Below are 18,703 nucleotides of genomic sequence, written 5' to 3' on the forward strand. Positions count from 1 at the left end.
TTCTTCTTTTTGTCGACTTGTTGCCTGTTCTGATTAAGGTAGAATCCCATCTGACGTGTAGCTAGAAAAAGAAAGTAATTTTGTGTAGTTATGGTTTTGTCTGATTATAATTTGACGTTGTTACTAGGTGCTTTTCAATTAAGATATTGAGTTTTTCTCGTAGGCTTTTCAATGTCAGATCTCGTTTTATGAGGCGTGGCATTATTTAGTTCAATTATTAGTTTGGTTGTGCAACGATTTTTTAAAATTCAATAATCTAATTTTGATTATCTCTTCGCAAAATGTAAGTCAAAAGACAGTTAAGTAAAAAATGTAGATTATGGCGGGTCGGCAAACGCACACTAACGAGCCTCCTTGTGTCGTTCTTCTGTCAATATAAATTCTACTTGCTTCTTTTTCTTTTCGGACATTTTTCTCCTTATCTTAATTGATGAAAAATCATTTCATAATTTGTGAAACCGGTTTCAATACTTAATTGAGCGGTTATTTTTCTGCAAAGAGCAATATATCTTAATGTGCTGTTGTTCATCAACTAATCTAAGTAAAAGCCAATTTAACATCTAATTTTCCAAAAGTACCTAGCAAAAGTTATGTTACACATACTAGTCGCTGGCAAAATTTTCATACTAAAAGTTCAAATCTTATTGGAGAATTGCTCTTTGAAGAATTTTTTTTCGAGAAACCAGGTGAGAAACGGGGACGTAGTTTAAGTTTTTATGTACCAGAAATGAGTCAATAAAAACTGCTTAGTTATTGGGGTGGTACATGTATACGATATTTTGGTACGCATACATTGCGTAAGAATTCTTAACTTTAAAAAGGCCCTGTTGGGGCAATTTTCTGCAAAATCTATTGACCCGTTAAGATTACCAACGAAGTTAAAATTTGTTTTTAATCAGTTGTCTGTCTTGACACATTTTTTTTTGCTGGTACAATGAACTTCAATCAAAATGAAAGAATTGACAAAGTATTGTTGATGGTTGTTCTACTTCTTTTCAGCCCGATTCATTTTTGCAACATCATATCCTTTCACCCCTACATCATTTCACCACTATAAATTTTTATCCGAAAACCCTTTCCCAAAAACCCAACGAATCTCTAATTTTGAGTTCAAACCCTGAAGTGATTTCCCGAACATTACGTATCCCTTATTTTTAATGTTAATTTTGCGAATTACATCAGGAGTGAAAATTGGGGTGAAATGATAGAGGATTGAATTATTCAGGGTTAAATAGGGGCTGAAACTAATAATTGGAAAGTGAGACACTGTTATGGTATATGAGTTATTATTAGAAGTTGATGCTTTAAAATGAATGCATGGTGTAGTGTGGGTGGTATTTGTAGTGGCAAGTGTGGCAGCACATGTGTCTCATGAAGTAGCCAGTCCATGTGGCCAGACTATGTCCACAGTTTCTGGGGTCATATCTCCCACATAGAATGTCACGGTCGCAACATAGACCTTCACAAAAACAGATGCACTGATTAACAAACTTTTTTCCGAAGATCTGTATGTTGGTAAGTTAAACTGTAAGATATTTGGGCTTTTTCCGAGGGGACATTCAATTTCTTCAATTCTGAGAATCTCAGATGCGTCAGAACAGTATTTTTTACAAAAATCTGTAAGCCTAAGTTCAAATTTCTCCGCGTTTCTGGAAAGTGAAACCAACAAGAACCCTAAGAAACGAAACTTCGAATATATCGACAAGACCCTGATAAGTTTCTTGGCATGAAAAGTTCAAGATTTGCATGAAATTGCAAGTTCATTGCATATTTTGGTATATTAACAAGATTTTTTTTAAAATTTTGAAGTCAAGATTTGTTCTAGAAACTTAGTTTAAAAATATCTTGCTAATTATTACAAGTTTTTTTCAAGAAAATAAAGATCTTCTGTATCTCGGCAAGGTGTATCAAGTTGTTTCCCTGGAAAACTGATTGAGAATCTAAGATTGAAAAATTTTCTTCCGAAGCGTTGAACAATTGATTGATTACCTCTGTATTGGTCTACACATGACATGTGAATACGGGGCACTTGTTGCACAGAGTGCAACTGGTGATTATCTGGCTCATGACTCATCATTCCATTTCCATCTTTTCGTTTTCCCCTATCCGTGGCTACTTTCAGGACATTCTCTTCCAGTCCTGAAAAAAGTTGGGTTTGCTTTTAATAAAAGTCAAGATATCGTTTAGTCAGCTCTTATTTTGGTAGCAATAACACACAAAAAGGATAAAAAGCACACAAAATCTGTACAATTGTCACTAAAAAGGCGTTTTTTGCTAGCGCTATTTCAGCAAAAAATGACGATATCTTTCTGAGAAAATTTTTCAGCGCATTTCAAAGCATTAAACGCTCATGGTTATATAAATATCTCTAGTTGAAATGCTTATTTTTCCTCAGTCGAATTGTCTCTTTTCCGGGGACTTTATTCCCAATTTCATTGAATGAGATATATCAAAATAATGAAGTATGCTCAAAGCATATGGGAAAAGATTGCCAAAAGATGGTCACCAAGGTTGAGGTCAAGACTGAAACCACGTCTGATCAGACCGTCCCGAAACAAAGTGTCCTTCGATTATCTTTTTGACGAATTTTGATGCTCTCACTACGTTTTGTGAGCACGATAGTCTGGTTAGAGGTCACTTTGGACTGGGACGGTCTGCTCAGATATCAGTTTTGTCTCATTATGCACAAATGAATATGAGTCTGAATTTGAGACGTGAAATGATTCTAACCACAGAGACCACATTTGTTGGGGCATCTTTTGATCACATTCAGGTAGTCACTGCTCTCTGATGCTATGCATTGGCTCTCTTTCACATACTTGCACACGTACTCATCTCCGAACGCGCAGTCGCCTTTAGAAACACAAACAACAAGGACTCAAAATTTTAAAATTATCGGATTGGTATACTAGATAGTATCCAATGATAGTATCCAATTATACTAATGATTGTTATAGTTTCTAACTCTACATTATAGTGAAATACGGGGAATCGGCGGAGAGCTCTGTATAAGGGGGCGGCAGGGTGGGCAGGGTGGAATTGTTCTATAAACTTGAACCGATCTAAAAGGTTTAAGGCTTTCCAAACGCAAAATGGATCCCACGACGCATGTGGGTTTCAGGGTGTGCGTGAGTTCGTGCGTGCGTGTGTATTTATGTGCTTGTGTGTGTGCACGCGCGTAAGCTGTGCGTGTGCTGTTTATGCGTTGCGTGTGTGTTTGTGTGCGGGCGTTTGTGTAATTGTCTCTGTTTTTGCTTTCTTTTTTTTGTTTTGTGAGCGTAAAAATGGGTATGCTAAACCTGGCTGTGGACAATTTGATCGGCAGGGACAGGTGTCAATGTCTTCCGTCTTAGCACATTCGCAACCGTCACACCCACTCTAAAATACATTAATTCTGTTCTGTTTCCTCCACGATAATTGGCCAGAAACTCAACTTGAGCTCGAAGGTTTCTCCACTCCAGGGGGTTGAAAGAGTCGATGAAATTAGGAAAACAGGCAATGGTCTCCTGGAAGCTGCAAATGTCCCCAAAAAATTTTCATTTCCTGAACGGTTATTGTTTTTCATCAGTTTTTGTAGCAAAACAATTTATTCTGAAGAAAAATTTATACAGCTAAGTTGCATGCTTTTATATTTGAGCGTGTCTCATGAAGTAGCCGGTCCATGTAGCCAGACTATGTCCACAGTTTCTGGGGTCATATCTCCCACATAGAATGTCACGGTCGCAACATAGACCTTCACAAAAACAGGTGCACTGATTAACAAACTGTTTTCCGAAGATCTGTATTTTGGTAAGTTAAGCTGTAAGATATATGGGCTTTTTCCGAGGGAACATTCAATTTCTTCAATCCTGAGAATCTCAGATGCGTCAGAACAGTATTTTTTTAAACAAAAATCTGTAAATCTAAGTTCAAATTCCTCCGCGTTTCTGGAAAGTGAAACCAACAAGAACCCTAAGAAACGGAACTTCGAAGATATTGACCAGACCCTGATAAGTTTCTTGGCATTAAAACTTCAAGATTTGCATAAATTGCAAGTTCGTACCATATTTTGGTATATTAACAAGATTTTTTAAAAAGTTTTTGAGTCAAGATTTGTTCTAGAATTTTAGTTTAAAAATATCTTGCTAATTATTACAAGTTTTTTTTAAGAAAATAAAGATCTTCTGTATCTCGGCAAGGTGTATCAAATTGTGTTTCCCTGGAAAACTGATTGAGAATCTAAGATTGAAAATTTTTCTTCCTAAGCGTTGAACAATCTGAAGAAAAATTTATACAGCTAAGTTGCATGCTTTTATATTTGAGCGTAATAGTTTCTTCTAATTCAAAATTTTGGCTCACGCTATGAGTGACAATGATGATCAAAAGAAATGTTCAGAATTTTCTTAATTTCCAGAAAACTTACAGAAGAGGAAATTCTTAACTAGTTTTATGATTGTCCATCAAAAATCTGCAACAGATCTGAACAACAAAAAGCATTTTGATTAAGAAATGGCTCAAAAGCTACAATTGACCTCACCAAAACAGTGCATTACAGTCTATCGCCCCTACAAAATGAAAATTGGACTAAATTACCTCAAATTCCATGTTTGTGGAATATGGAATATTTGAAAAAATTTATGACGTATATATCTGCGAAATGTTTAATAAAATTGTACAAATCCTAAACTCTGAACTCGAAAAGGTTGTACAGAAGTTGAACAGAACAAGTCATATATTTGAACAGAACAAGTTTCTTTGAGCAAAGAAATTATATGCAAAACTAATTAGCCGTTTAAAAATGATTTTCTCATCCAATTTGACTTAAATGGAATACTGGGCAGAATCCTGAATTTCGAGCTGCGAATTAGCCGCCTAATTTTCAGACCCTGCAAGTTCAGCAGCTTCCCTGTTAACAGATTTAATTGCACTTGCTTAAAAGTTTGGAGAAAAATATCTTAAGAGAAAAGCTCAAAAACGGTTATTGTTCCGTGATCCCACATAAGAATTGACACCGAATCTGTTTTTCTGAGAAACGAAACAACTATAATTACTCCTCTTTGAAACATCAATTTCTGACTTAATTCTTTTTTAGATGTATTGCAGTTAAATAGACAAGGGTACCCAATTACAGATTTTGCAAATGCATTACCGAAGGAAAAGATAATTTTCCGCGAAAAAAATTTGGAGCTCAGTAAACAACACCGCAAAACTCTGAAAGTCTAGCGCAAACGTTATTGACGCGTTGTTTAAATGTTTTTCTTCTATCTAGAATAAGAATTAGATACCTACATTGGTCAGTTTCCCGAATTAAACCGTTATCAAAGAGACAATTTTTTCCAAATCACATCAAATTTCATTTGGCGTAATTTACAGTCGATTTACACTCAAATAAATTATTCAGTGAATTAGACCAATTAAATTATTTACAGTCAATTAGACCATTTGATTGACCAGTCGTTTTAAAGTCAGTTACAGTCACGTAACTGTCAATTTATATTCAGTTAAACCATTCAAAGGACTTCTTAATGCCATGAACAAATTTGTCCTTGTTGTCTCTTGAGCTCGTTAACATTGTTGCATCATCACCAATTAGAACATTTAATTTGATCCGTGGTAATTATCAAGATCATTGGCATATTTAAGGTAACCGGCCCACACTGAGACCTGCGGCCCTACACCTCAATTAATTTTTCTAATCAGAGCGATAAACCTTGGTCTCTGTGTGTTGCCGTAGCACGCAATTTTTTTAGTCAAAATTTTATTATCACAGTATCGATGGCTTTTTCAAAGCCAACAAAAAAAGGAAAATCCTAATTCTTTTCTCTCGCACATTTTACGCATAATTTTACTAAGATGTAATAAAGCATCAATGCAACATTGCTTTGGCTGAAAAACATCTTGCTGAGTTTGAAACAACATATGTTTCCGAATGAAAAAAGCATTCGACAAAATTATTTTTTCAATACGCTTGGCAAAAACTGAGCAAACAAAGGGTTCTGAAAGTATTGAATTCAAAATCTGGACCACTTTTATGGAGAGGTCTCAGCTTTGAAACATTCCATGTTTGTGAAAGTAGCCCACTGGTAAGCAGGAAAAATCATTTCTGCTTGGGACGTCTAAAATAACTGATATATTTATGCCATCATTACCAGATATGTTTTTATTCTTAAACAATTTATTGCTAGCATACACCGTATTCCGTATTTGTTAGCCCAAGAAAAGATCTGAGATGTCTTAAAATACTGGGATTTTTTCAAATTGTTTATCCAAAGGCTTCGGTTAATTTTGTGTCGATTGATGAGGGTAATTAAAAAAATTTTGTTGCATCAAAATTTAGGTTTTTCACTTTATTGTTGGGTAATCTGTTGTATGATGCCTCATAAAGTAGCTTGTTCTTATTTTCATTCCTATTAAATATTTTGTCAAAAAATTAAAATTAGAGTTTATTACTTGTTTTGTTACCTGATTGCGTTTTTTTCTCCGCAATGAAAGTTATTTTCATTAGTTGGCTCATTATGTTTGAAATAATTATTTCTTTTTAACACTTCACTTAATTTTTTCAAATACCAGAGGTTTTCCCTGAAAGGAGCAAACTTATAAGGAAGCTTGTCTATGTTGGTTGAAAAAAAATTGCACTTCGCAATCAGTGGGGAATAATGAAGATTACTTGTTCTTTGACAAGCATGATGCAATGAAAATAAAAATTTGAATGCCTCTTTGTTTTTTCAAACTCTGCATAATTACAAACCAAACACCTTTGCCTCTGGTATTTTTTCTGTTGAAACTATTATGAAAACTCAAAAGACAAAATGGCCGGATATTGTTTTATTAATGTTTTTTGTATTTAATGGTATTCGCTGCTCAATATTAACTCAAGGCATATTTTCTTTTGAGGAGTTGTTCTGGTGGGACAATTATTCAGTACATCCAAGCCAAAAGATTTAATCAGATTCAATAATTTGTGTTTAGTACCTCCTATAATATCAGTCTTAAAATTCACACAAATTATATGTTTTGCTCTTAAATATTTCAAGAACATGAGAAGAAGCTCAAAATGATCTAAAAGTGCATTAAGTTAAAAGATGAACGTCTGCATACTACTGTTAAATTATGCTATGCTGAGTCACATATTTTGAATGCAACTGTTTTATACACCAAATCATGGATGATTTCGTTGACTTCAACTTCAATGTCATTCCTCAAAGACAAAGCACAAACACACCCTTTTTGCTGGATCTGTTTTTCACTTAAATTGTTTGATAACCATCTTTTATGTAAAATGTAACCGGAGCATTGTCAGACAGCAACCTTTCACAAAACAAATAACAGTTAGCGTCATGGAAAAACTCTGAATGATGCTAATAGGTGCTCATGATGGTTTTTTATTAAAAGGATTATATAAAAACCAGATAAAGAAACTTATGAAAAATTGTTCTGAGACAGAATTGTAACAAAGCCGCCAAAAAGTTATTATTGAAAAGCTGTCGGTGACCAATTTGACGAATATCGGGATATAAACCGAGAAAGAACGAAATAAACGAGATTCTGAAAAAAAACTTTCCAATTAACTAAAAAAGTTCTTACTGGATTCTTCAGTTATATTCTAATCATATAATAAAGACAATATCTATATTAGTCTAATTAGTTGATAACCAATAACAGCTAAAAGTTGCGCAAATAAAATTTGATCCTAAAACGCATTTTGAGTCAACTTTATCAATTCATCACGTTTTTTGGCACCTTTGAATTTGCCCCTATTCACTATATTGTGGATAAAGATAACTAAATCAAAGACAAATCGTTTCAGTTCAAATATTGAGCAAATTAATTCAGAAACCAAACGTGAATGTCGTGATTTTTAGAAACCAAAAAAGGTAAACGAAGTGCAAAACCAATTAAAAAAACGTAGTTGGGTGAATTTGGGAAACAATTCGATCAGATGCTGTCAGGAACACTAATTTTTCAATCAACTGGTGCTTAGTAATTTGACAAAACTAAGAGAATTGAAGCAAAAAGAGAAAATTTATTTTTAATTATCAAATGAACCAAAAATTTTAAAAATTTAATTGATTGTTTCCTATAATACAGGTCGATCTCAAAAAAATCATTCCTATGCGATTGAAGCCTTCAAATTACTTACATAGTGGATATTGATAATTCAAATATAACCGACTAAACATTGGAAGAATTGCTCTCTTAAGACTAGTGGGAGCTCTAATCAAATGCAGCCTGCTTCCGTCGGGGGTAGCCGAAATCGGAATAAGGAGTTCAATAGTTGGCTTCAAATAACCATATTAGAGGTTAATATACCACTATTAAGATTTAAAGTGAAAACTGGAAAAGTTTGGGCGCATTTTTCATTTGACTTTCAGTCTTAAATTGCCGCCAATTGAGTTCAACTGCTTGCAATTTTGATTGACAGAGAATTTTAGATCACGCGAAACGCAAAAAGTCAAGGCCTTAAAAGTCACTCGAAAAGTCAAAACGGTCAAACAAAAGTTTTGCATAAAAAAGACACACACGTTTACAATAATTGCTTCTCTACGGGAGCAATTAAAAGCTGCAAATTAGCAAAAAAATAGGTAAAGTTCGTCCTCTTAGTTCGTTTTTCTCCACAAAAACACAATTTTATACTACAGAAACTCCAAACTTCCAGTACAGGCGTCGATTCAATATAATTTAACCAGCCCCAATTTTTTCCTTTTCTTGTTTTCTTCCCAATTTTTTTAAATAGCTCCCCTTCTCAACATAAAAATTGATATTTTGCATAAAAATCACTGAAAGGTTACGGAATATTTTGCATAAATAGTTTTTAAGGGCTACCAAAATAGAAAACTTGACGAGTGAACAATTACTTCTTATGTATCTGCTCAGTATGTGAGACAGGCAAATCAGTTGGGCAACGGTGTCTCACGGTATGGTTAGAGGATTTAGAGCAATAATCAACTCTAAAAACCAAAAGGCGATCTGAGTGTCATAAAGTAGAGGTTTCATGCAACTGAACAATCTCGAGCATCTGAACAAACAACTGAGCTCGATGACGCCTTCAATATTTAGTCAACCGAGTTATTTTGTTTGAACACACTTCAATTAAAGCTGGACAAATTTTTGTTGAAGTACATCATTGTGTGCATCTTTTGAGTTCACTGGACATTTCCCGGTTATAAACGTGATATTTGAGTTACTCTTGAACCGCTAAGACAAAACATAATCGACTAACATCGGGCGAATTGCTCTCAAATGACCGGCGAGCGGTTCGCTTCGTCAGTACCTAGCCATGAGGGGGGGGGGGGTGCACCGAGGACTGATGGGGGGTGGGGCAAAATTGTGGTGGAGGCAGTGGGGAGGGGTCTCTGCAATCTCTAAGAACCGCCCTTCACACCATAAGTCTCCAAAACAGTTTGTGAATCGCATACTTGGAGACTAGTGAGCTGAAAGGTTCTAAGAGCACCTAATGCCTGCTGCGCGCTACCTGTTTCTCCCGTTTTTAAGGACGAAAAATCAATGAGAGAAAAATCGGTCAAGCGAAAAATCGCATCAAAAAAGACCGACAGGACTAATATAACTCCTCCAAATTTAGGTTGAGATCAATCAATCGCCATCTTGCACAGAAGTGTAACACGTGCACAAGTTATTTTTGCTTCACCAAGTTTAGCAGACAAAAAATGTTAAACTATTGACCCCCATTGAGTTATTGGGCTGCCTAATAAGAAAAATGGTCACCTGAGTGTGAAACTAATTTGTTTACCACTCCCAAAATTTGTATAGCACTGTTTTGACATTAATGTAAACTGGAACTCGAGTGCTTTTTCTGCTCGTCGAAGAACTTGGCATAAACCTTCGCAAAATTTATCTGGATCCCATTATCCTTCGTTGATTTCGCTTAGTGTAACAGCGCTCAAACTTCGCTAGAAGAAGCAAGAAGTACCATCATTTTTAATATGTAAGTTGAAACAAACTATTCTCATCTACTAAACTGGTTCGATAATGCTTACCTTTAGCGTCTCCATGCATGAAATCAGCCATAAACAGGTTACAATAATAAATTTGATCATGTTCACACATTAACTGTATTTAGAATACCAATCAGTAGTATCACCGTACCGGAAATCTTGACGCATCCGTGCAAACAGCGACATGGATTATCAATCTGACTTTGGCAGAGTGAAGGTATAAAATTGGATCTATAATGTACCTTCTCATTTAGGTGCATACAAAGCCATGCTCATTTTTTAGGATGTTAACTATAACAGGAGAAACAGATAAAGGCTATAGAAATGCTTGTGATCAGTATTTCCGTGCGGTAGGGGTCAAATATAGAGTTCGGTCTTATCAATTTACACCAAAACCAATTAGCGAAATTCTCCTAATACTCTCTTGAGCTCAACTGAGAAACAAAATATTGAACAGCTAAATTATAAGGATTTTTCCGGCTTAACAAACTACAATAACTATTCTACATTGATGTGTTGATGAATTTACATAAGTGCCGCTGCAATATTATTTACAAATAGACAAATTCACATTAAATGACATTGATATGATTGTTGATTAGCTTTATAGAACGTAAGTCACTTAAACTGCCTCTAGCCTCTAAAGCTTTTGATTTGAACATATTGACAAATAACCGCACAGGTGGAGAGGAGTGCAATGAATGAATGGATGCCATTTGGCAAAGAATAGTAAAATTAAGAAATATTAAGTTAACGGAGTGCTTTATACCAACAAACTAATTATAATCAGGTGTGCTGTTAGCACGTACAAAACATTTACAATTGACACGGCATTGATGAGAATGGAACAAATAAGTGCTTAAGTGCCCAAAAGAAATGACCGGGAGGCGTGATCTATTATGTTGCGTGAATCTTAACCCCCCCCCCCCCCTAAAAAAATCTCAAACTTAAGCATCATTTGAAGCATTATGTTTTGTCCTTTTTCCCAATTACACATACTTATGTATAATAAAGCAGAATCTTTTCCCAACTGATTTACTCCCAACTCAATCTGAGGAAAAAATCGTCAAATTGATTACACGTAGTGAAACTGAAATTGATAGGCACTAATTTTACTGTTCGGGTTTAGAATAACACAGTGCTGAAGAAAAGGCCAAGAAGAAACTCAGCGTGAGATAGAAATGAGAAACTCAACTGCTTTTGACTAGCAGTAATTTTAAGTCTGCAATCGCTTGGAGAAATAAAAAAGCTTTGCTTCAGATATTTACAAACTTACTACAGATATAATTTACTTTGAGTGACATGAATACACAAAACCTCTCATTGAAATAAATTTTACAATTTAAAGTTAGTTTTAGAAGTAAAATCAGATGATTTCAACGCGGACCTCAGTGGCAGACAATTCTTAAAAAAGCGGCCACCAAATAACATCACGGCGCAGGTTTTCCATTTATAGACACAAATTTTCCACCACTCGCTCACACGTCAATATTGGTTGTTTTTAGGAGGAATACGTTTTGAGGGTCAGTCCAAGTCTGTGTTGGTATCCAAGCACAAAGTTTAAAACCTCTTCAGCCTGAAACGGACAACAAAAACTCGACATGCAAAACTGCTGTATACATTCATGCATTCTTAAAAAGTACGGCGCAGACTACTAAATAGGCCTCAAGCAATGGGGCATCATTTGTTGAACGATAGAAAGTGGTTTCTGCTGTTCAGGTTCTCTCCTGGCACTGTGCAATGTCTTGATGATCGTTGTTTTATTTGATGAACTACAATTTTTTGCACTACAGTTTCCTTTCTCCACGCGAACAAATTTTGGGCTTTGTAGTCTTTAAGTGGGGTGGGGGTACTAAATTCACTTAGAGGCGCTTCAAATAACGTCATTATAGGTTGCCACTATTGAGACTTAAAGCGAAAAAATCACACATACATTGGCACACTTTTCATTTGACTTTGTAGTAAATTGCCGTCATATTGTGAATAAGAAAGAAAATTAAATACATCAATACGCAAAAGTCAAAACATAGCCGCCAATTGCCGGAAAATAACCACGTTGACGCAATAAACGCACACCGGGATTGAAACAGAAAACGAAAAAAAGAAGAGACTGAAATTGAAAAAATTTCAAAAATTTCTAACTCAGCGTGCAGTTTCAGTTAGATTCTACACCTACACTTAATTCAGCTTCTTAACTGAAGGGTATTAAGCTTAACACTACTATCAGCTAGCAATCGCTCTAATGAACTTTGATAACCTAATTCTCACTCAATGATTTAATGACCGGGCTTTTTCCCGTCTCTTGACTTTGCTCTTTTGACATTGACCGTATTCACCAACCAGCCAAACGCAATGCAAAAAAGAATTTAAAATCCACTCAGCTGAAATAGTGAGTGAAGTAAGTCAGAAGTCAATCGTGTAAATCTTGACTTACGTAAAACGAAAAACGTGATCAAAAGGTAAAGCGAATTAAAAAACGTAAGGGGACAAGACTTGAAGAACAATTCAAAGAATTTTCATTGACTACGACTAACGTCGGGCGAATTGCTCTCAAACGACTGACGATCGGTTGGATTCGTCAGTAGCTAGCCACGGTTTAGTGAAGCTCGCTTTAGAATAATTGAAGGGTCGTAAGGTGAGCGCAGCGCGGGTGCACGGCAGTGGGGGTGCAAAAGTGGATTGGGGGACTGATGTGGGGGCGATGAGTGGTTGGGGTGTGGGATCAATTTCTAAGAACTGCCCTTCAAACCATAAGTATAAGTCGCCAAAACCGTTTCTGTTAATCGCATAATTGATGACTAGTGGGCTGATCGGCTCAAGAGAACCTGATTTAAAACTGGGCGCTACAACTTTATCCCGTTTCTGAAGACGAAAGCCAAAGGGTCAGACAAAAAATCGGCCAAGCGAAAAATTGCATGAGAGACAAACAGGATTATAATATTTCCTACAATTTTGTTTTAAGCGCAATTAACAATGATTTCCTGAAGTGACTGCTAAGTCATGCATGACAAAAACGTTTATACAAAAACTCATTGTTAAAGAGGATCAGAGATGATGACATTAAGCCACAAAACAGCAGCTGAAGTGAGGCATCGACAACAGAGTGAAGGAAAGAGACAGAGAGAGAGAGAGAGAGATAGTGTAATCTAGAGAGAGAGAGAGATAAAACGTGAACGATTAAACGAAGGAAAGAAACCCCAAACAACAGAAAAAGAAAGAAATAGAAAAATTTTCCATGATGGAAATCCAATCTGAAACTTCGTTTTCCAGCAAAAAAAATCTGAAAAGGCAAAATTGAAAAGCTTTCAACCCAAGTCTTCAAAAAAAATTTTTGTCTCGAAAGTTCTGTCAAGTAACCAACCTCCAATTCAAGATATTATTATTTTAAGAACTATTTCATTTTTTCAAGAGTTTCACTGGCTTCTGTATCCCTGTTTCAAGCCTGAAATAGTTTCACTGGCTTCTAAAGAACCATACACTTCCAAAATGAAAATTTTCCAAAAACTTTGAAAAAATTTTAATTTTATCCAAAAATTACTAACACTGGAATCATAAAAAAATCTATCACCATACCTTTAACTGTAAAACCTATGCGGCAGCTTATTGTCAATTATTGGAAGTTCTACGGCCCCTGATGCCAAAATTCAAAAACTAGAAAAAATTGCAAACATTTTTAAAAATTGCTTAAATTCGTGATATTAAAATCTTGAAAAACATTCCATTTTATCTATAAACTATGCAGTAACATATTATCAAACCCTAGAGTAAATTACGTGGCTCTTGAGGCTAGAGATAGCGAAAAATGACAAAAAATTTCAAAAAATTCTAAACTTTGAGATATTAAAAAGTTAATCAATGACCAACAAAAACTTTCCAGTATTTTATTATCAAACCCTTCAGGATCAAAAAACCTAAATAATGACTCATCTTAAAAAAATGAAAAAATTGTCAAAAATAGAAATGATGCTAAAAATCGTGATGGATGAATCTTGCAAGACATTCCATTACATCTAGTAATCTAACATTCCATTGCATCTATTATCAAACCAAAGACGAGGTTCCTTGGCTCTTGAGGCTCAAAAAATTCTAAATTTTGTGACATTAAAAAGATAAAAAACTATTCCATGGCAAAAAAAAATTTGTCAGGAACTTATTATCAAACCCTTTAAGATGTTTTCTGGCCCCTGGGTCTGGAGAGACCCGAATAAGGAAAAATAAATGTCAAAAACTTGAAAATCGCTCTGTGAAAAAATGCCAAAATTCGTGATGTTAAAATGTTGAAATTATTCCATTACCACGTGAAACTATGCAACAACCTATTATTGAAACCTAAAGGAGGTTCCTTGACACCTAGGGAAGCGGGGGCAATAGTGGGGGGTTAACACTTGAGGCGTCTCAAAGCTGCAAGAATCGTCCTTCACACCTTAAGTTTAAAGCTCAAAACAGCTGAAAGGCTCTAGGAGCACTTAATGCCCGCTGAGAGCTACCTGTTTATCTTGTTGTTAAGGACAAAAAGTCAAAAGCATCAGACGAAAAATCGGTCCAGTGAAAAATCGCAAAAAAAGACACAGGACAAATATAATTGCTACAAACTTTGTTTGAGAGCAATTAAACAGACAAATATACCTAGAACAGACTATGAGTGAAATGGGAATACCATTTTTTAAAAAAATCAGATCAAAAAACAAAGAATAAACAGAAAATCAATGTCAAAATGCCGCATGTGAACAAAAAACCACTAGCGAAAAATCGAAAATAGGTTCAAGCAAAAAACTAGGCCTAGAATGAACTCTAATTTAAAATTAAAGCAAAAAAATTCACGCCAAAAAAACACTAGCCTCTTGGCTCCAATTCCTGTTTCGGCGTGACCAAAATCACTACTCCAATTTAAACTCCAAAAATCATGAAAATGTGTGAACAGATCTTTAAAACATAGCCAAAAGAATTCCGGAAACGACTTGAAGTGGAATCAACTTAAACGCTATCAAACCACTCATCACGAAAAAACGTGCCTCCACTAATCCACGATGATCTTAAAACAAAACCAGAAAACAAAAAAGTAAGAAAAAGAAAATCAGATCTGTTAAAATATGATAAACCTGATCAAACTTAGTCATAAATTGAGCTCCCCAAATAACTATCTTTACCAAAATTACGACGTCAAAAAACTAATACCTATTAAAACCCCTTATGAGAATATTTCTTCAAAAAAAATTGAAGCCAAATCATGAAAAAAAATGCTCTTACAAACAACTTGGATTAAAAATCTGGAAAAAGTTAAATTTTTTTTTAAATTACAGAAGCACATAAATCCAAGGAAAAGTTCCTTTCAGCTAATAGAGTATCCAGATGCTCGCAAAACAATAGGCAAGTCATACTATGCGAAGCAACTGGTCTAAAATCGGGAAAAAACGAAAAACTTCAAAAAAATAAGAAAATTAGTTCCTTTTGGCAATTTTTCTGTCTTATTTCACAACAAAAAAATGCTTCATATCCACAAAACTGTAACCACTTATCTAATAACTGCTCAAGTCATAGGGGCCTGCTCAAAGCAAAACAAAACAATCGTCAAAAAATCGCAAAAAATACCCCAAAAATCATCAAAATACATGAAAAACCTCCGAATTAGCATAAAACTCATATTAATTTCAAGAAACCTACAAACTACTACTAAAACTAGCCTGAAACTAAAACAAAAACATACCCGGCCGATTGCCGGAAAATAGCCGCCCCTGATTTCAATAAGCAAGATTGAGATTGAAAGAATGGAAGATATTGAACAAAAAATAGATTTTTGTACAAAAACATTTTTAAAGTCCGATTTGTTTTGATGGCATTTCGTAGTTATACATACTTCTGTTTCTTAGAGAGAGGCTACAGGGGCTACTATCAAAACCAAAAAGCATTAGAGATGATAACTAAGACTTATAGGAACGACGTTCAAATAGCGGGCATCTAAAATTGGGCTTCATGGGTTTATCCCATTTCTATTTCTGACTTAAATTTTTTATACTGACTCTGTTCATTTTGAATTGCTTTGCTGAGCAACTGATGTTCAAAAATACTAGTAGCAGAATGCTAGAATATTAGAGAAGCTAGCCTAGAGAAGTCAAAAAGCGGCAAAGTGAGGTAAAGCGAAAAATTTTTTTGCTCGACGAAGTAAGAAATAGGAGCGCTTTAATAGCCGGCTGAGAAGATGAGGGCGGCTATTAATCATAATAAAACCTCTTTATCAAAAATTTAAAAAACTGCTTAAAAATGCCGCACGAACAAAAAATTTCGCTCGCTTACAGATTTTTTTCACACCTCAATTTCTCTCTCTCTAGAAAATAACGATATGAACAAAAAAGGCCAATCTCTTTTCGCTCCACTCTTCATTTTGATCAGCAACAAAATCACTTTTAGCAGAATGAGAGAAGAGAGAAACTAGCCTATAGAAGTCAAAAAGATTTCACGCAAAATGTAGAACATAGCCGGCAGATTGCCGGAATAGCTGCGAAAGAAGACCTGCGTGCCATATAATAGATCGAAACAGATACAGATCTAAATTGAAAAAAAATCGACGACGCTCAAAAAACTAGGTAAAAAACATTCAGCGATAAATTAATAAAGCTTGATAAAATTCATTCCGCAGACGCCTCTTATTAGGGACCTTTACTGCACAAATGAGTTCCTTTGACCTTAAACAAATTCAAACTAAACTCAAGTTTTAAAGTGCAAAATAACCTAAAAACTTTTGCTAAAGCGAGTGAGAAATGACGACACGCGCGCAAATGTCGTTAGTGAGAGGAAGAAGTCATTCAGAAAATTCGACTTTTCAGATTTGAGGTGTGAACAAATGTAAAACGAAAAAAGAGCGTCAGACGACGAAACAAAAAACATAGCAGGACAAGTCCTGACACACAATTCAAAGAATTTTCATTGATTAAACAGAACATAAACCGACAAATGTCGAAAGAATTGCTCTTGAACGACAGGCGAGGCAACTTAATTCATCAGGGGCTGTAGCCTAAATCAATTTTTCTTTATGGGTGCAAAAAACTGAATCCCACCGGGATTCAAACCACTAACCTCTCGATCCATGGCCAAGCGCACTCACCACTGCGCTACGAGTCAGTTGATTATGCTACGCTGCAACCGATTTTATATTAGCAACTTCGGAGCACAAGAGATCACTCAAAAATTAAGAACGGAAGCGTGAAAAAGTCACTTGAGAAGTCAACGAATATTCTAGAAGAAAAGCGCAAAATTGTCAAGCGAAAGATTTGCATGAAAAAAGACACACACGTTTACAATAATTGCTATGAACAGCGTTCAAGAGCAATTAAAAAACTATACCAAGAACGGACTATGAATGGATTGGGAAAACCCCTTCAAAAAAAATCCGATCCAAAAAATCGAAAACACTGTAAAAATCAAAGTGAAATTGCCGCATGTGAACAAAAAACCACTAGCGAGAAAGCGAATTTTTGTTCAACCACCGTTCTCTCACTCTACTTTAAATTTAGAGCGAAAAAATTGCACGCCGCAAAACCACTCGCTTTTTCGCTCCACTTCGTTTTTCGGCGTGACCAAAATCACTACTCCAATTTGAATTCAAAAATCATGAAAATGTGTGAACAGATCTTAAAAAAAAGACAGCGCCCCAATACAATTCAAATTCTTTGAATTGTAAAAAAACAAGAGCACCGCAATATAGCTTCGCTCAGCTTACAGCTTCGCAGCTGTAAAAAAGCGCAAAATGAGTTAAAGCGAAACATTTTTTTGTTCGACGAAGTAAAAAAATTAGGAGCGCTATAATAGCCGGCTGAGAAGATGAGGGCTGCTATTAAACAGCCAAAACAGAATAGATCCAATTACCGAACTTAGATGGTCATATTCTAAAGGTGGTTGGTTCCACAGCTTCAATCAGAGTAGAATAACTCACATATAAGCAGGGGATTCTCTTTGTAGATGGTCGCATGTAGTTACCTCCGTAGCTCACAATCACATAGGGCGCCTCTGCTGTTTTCACTGCCTTTATTGCAGAGATGTTCTCTATTTCAATGCGGTCTAGAAGATTACCCTGAAACCCAATGCCCATTTGTCAATTACTTTGACTTCTTTCATGAAAAAGCTGTCTTCTTTGATGAAAAAAGAGTCAATTTTCTTTCGTCAAAGCAGAAAACGCAACACAAAATTTTGAATGATTTTGATCACGTCCTCAGAAACTAATTTAAAACCGACTAATTCTAATTAAACAGCAATTCGTCGGACGAATTGCACTCGAACGACGATCGGAGCGATGTTTTGTAGAGGGGGTATACGTTACACAAACTTTTAAGGGTGCAAAAACTTCCGCCAAGGCTGGTGTTCCATCCCTCTATCTCCTGGATAATAATCGGTAGCAATAAGTGAAAATTAAACTTAAGTCACTTAAACAGAAAATATCAAAAAAGAAATAATCAGTAGCAACATAACATAACCGACTATAATCGGGCGAATTGCTCTCAAACGATTGGCGAGCGGTTGGCTTCTTCAGTCGGTAGCCACGGTAGTGAGGCTGGCTTTAGGTTAATTGAAGGAGTGTGAGGGGGGTCAACCTTTAAGAACCGCCCTTCACACCAAAGTATAAGTCTCCGTGAATCTCCGTGAAAAAAAAAGTTTCTGTGAATCGCAAACTTGGGAGACGAGTGAGCTGAAAGGGTCTAAGAGCACTTAATGCCCGCTAGGCTCTAACTGCTAATCCTTGTTTTTTAAGGACGAAAAGTCAAATGGGTCAGACGAAAAAT

The 18,703-nt window shown here is 35.6% G+C and overlaps 2 protein-coding genes across 4 annotated transcripts in view; both read right to left on the minus strand.

The window, feature by feature from the left end:
* Nucleotides 1-1,202: 1,202 nt before the first annotated feature.
* On the minus strand, nt 1,203-10,042 carry LOC142335186 (uncharacterized). Its single transcript, XM_075383567.1, has 5 exons — nt 9,975-10,042; nt 3,300-3,378; nt 2,731-2,853; nt 1,990-2,139; nt 1,203-1,459 (listed from the first exon to the last, which is right to left on the minus strand). Exons 1-5 carry the CDS (start codon nt 10,032-10,034, stop codon nt 1,305-1,307), a joined length of 567 nt encoding a protein of 188 aa, XP_075239682.1. The 5' UTR covers nt 10,035-10,042; the 3' UTR covers nt 1,203-1,304.
* Nucleotides 10,043-10,918: 876 nt separating this feature from the next.
* The window catches only part of LOC142357847 (unconventional myosin-XV-like), a 163,282-nt gene continuing 155,497 nt past the window's right edge, over nt 10,919-18,703 (minus strand). For all 3 annotated transcript variants that reach the window (XM_075409359.1, XM_075409363.1, XM_075409353.1), the window contains 2 exons: nt 17,860-17,997; nt 10,919-11,508 (listed from right to left, as the gene is read on the minus strand). In XM_075409359.1, coding sequence (XP_075265474.1) covers nt 11,434-11,508; nt 17,860-17,997 — 213 coding nt within the window. In that variant the 3' untranslated portion in view covers nt 10,919-11,433. The remainder of the gene's footprint in view (nt 11,509-17,859; nt 17,998-18,703) is intronic.

The sequence above is a fragment of the Convolutriloba macropyga genome, chromosome 2 (genome assembly GCF_964194025.1).
Source record: "Convolutriloba macropyga chromosome 2, txConMacr16.3, whole genome shotgun sequence".
Classification (NCBI taxonomy): Eukaryota; Metazoa; Xenacoelomorpha; order Acoela; family Convolutidae; genus Convolutriloba; species Convolutriloba macropyga.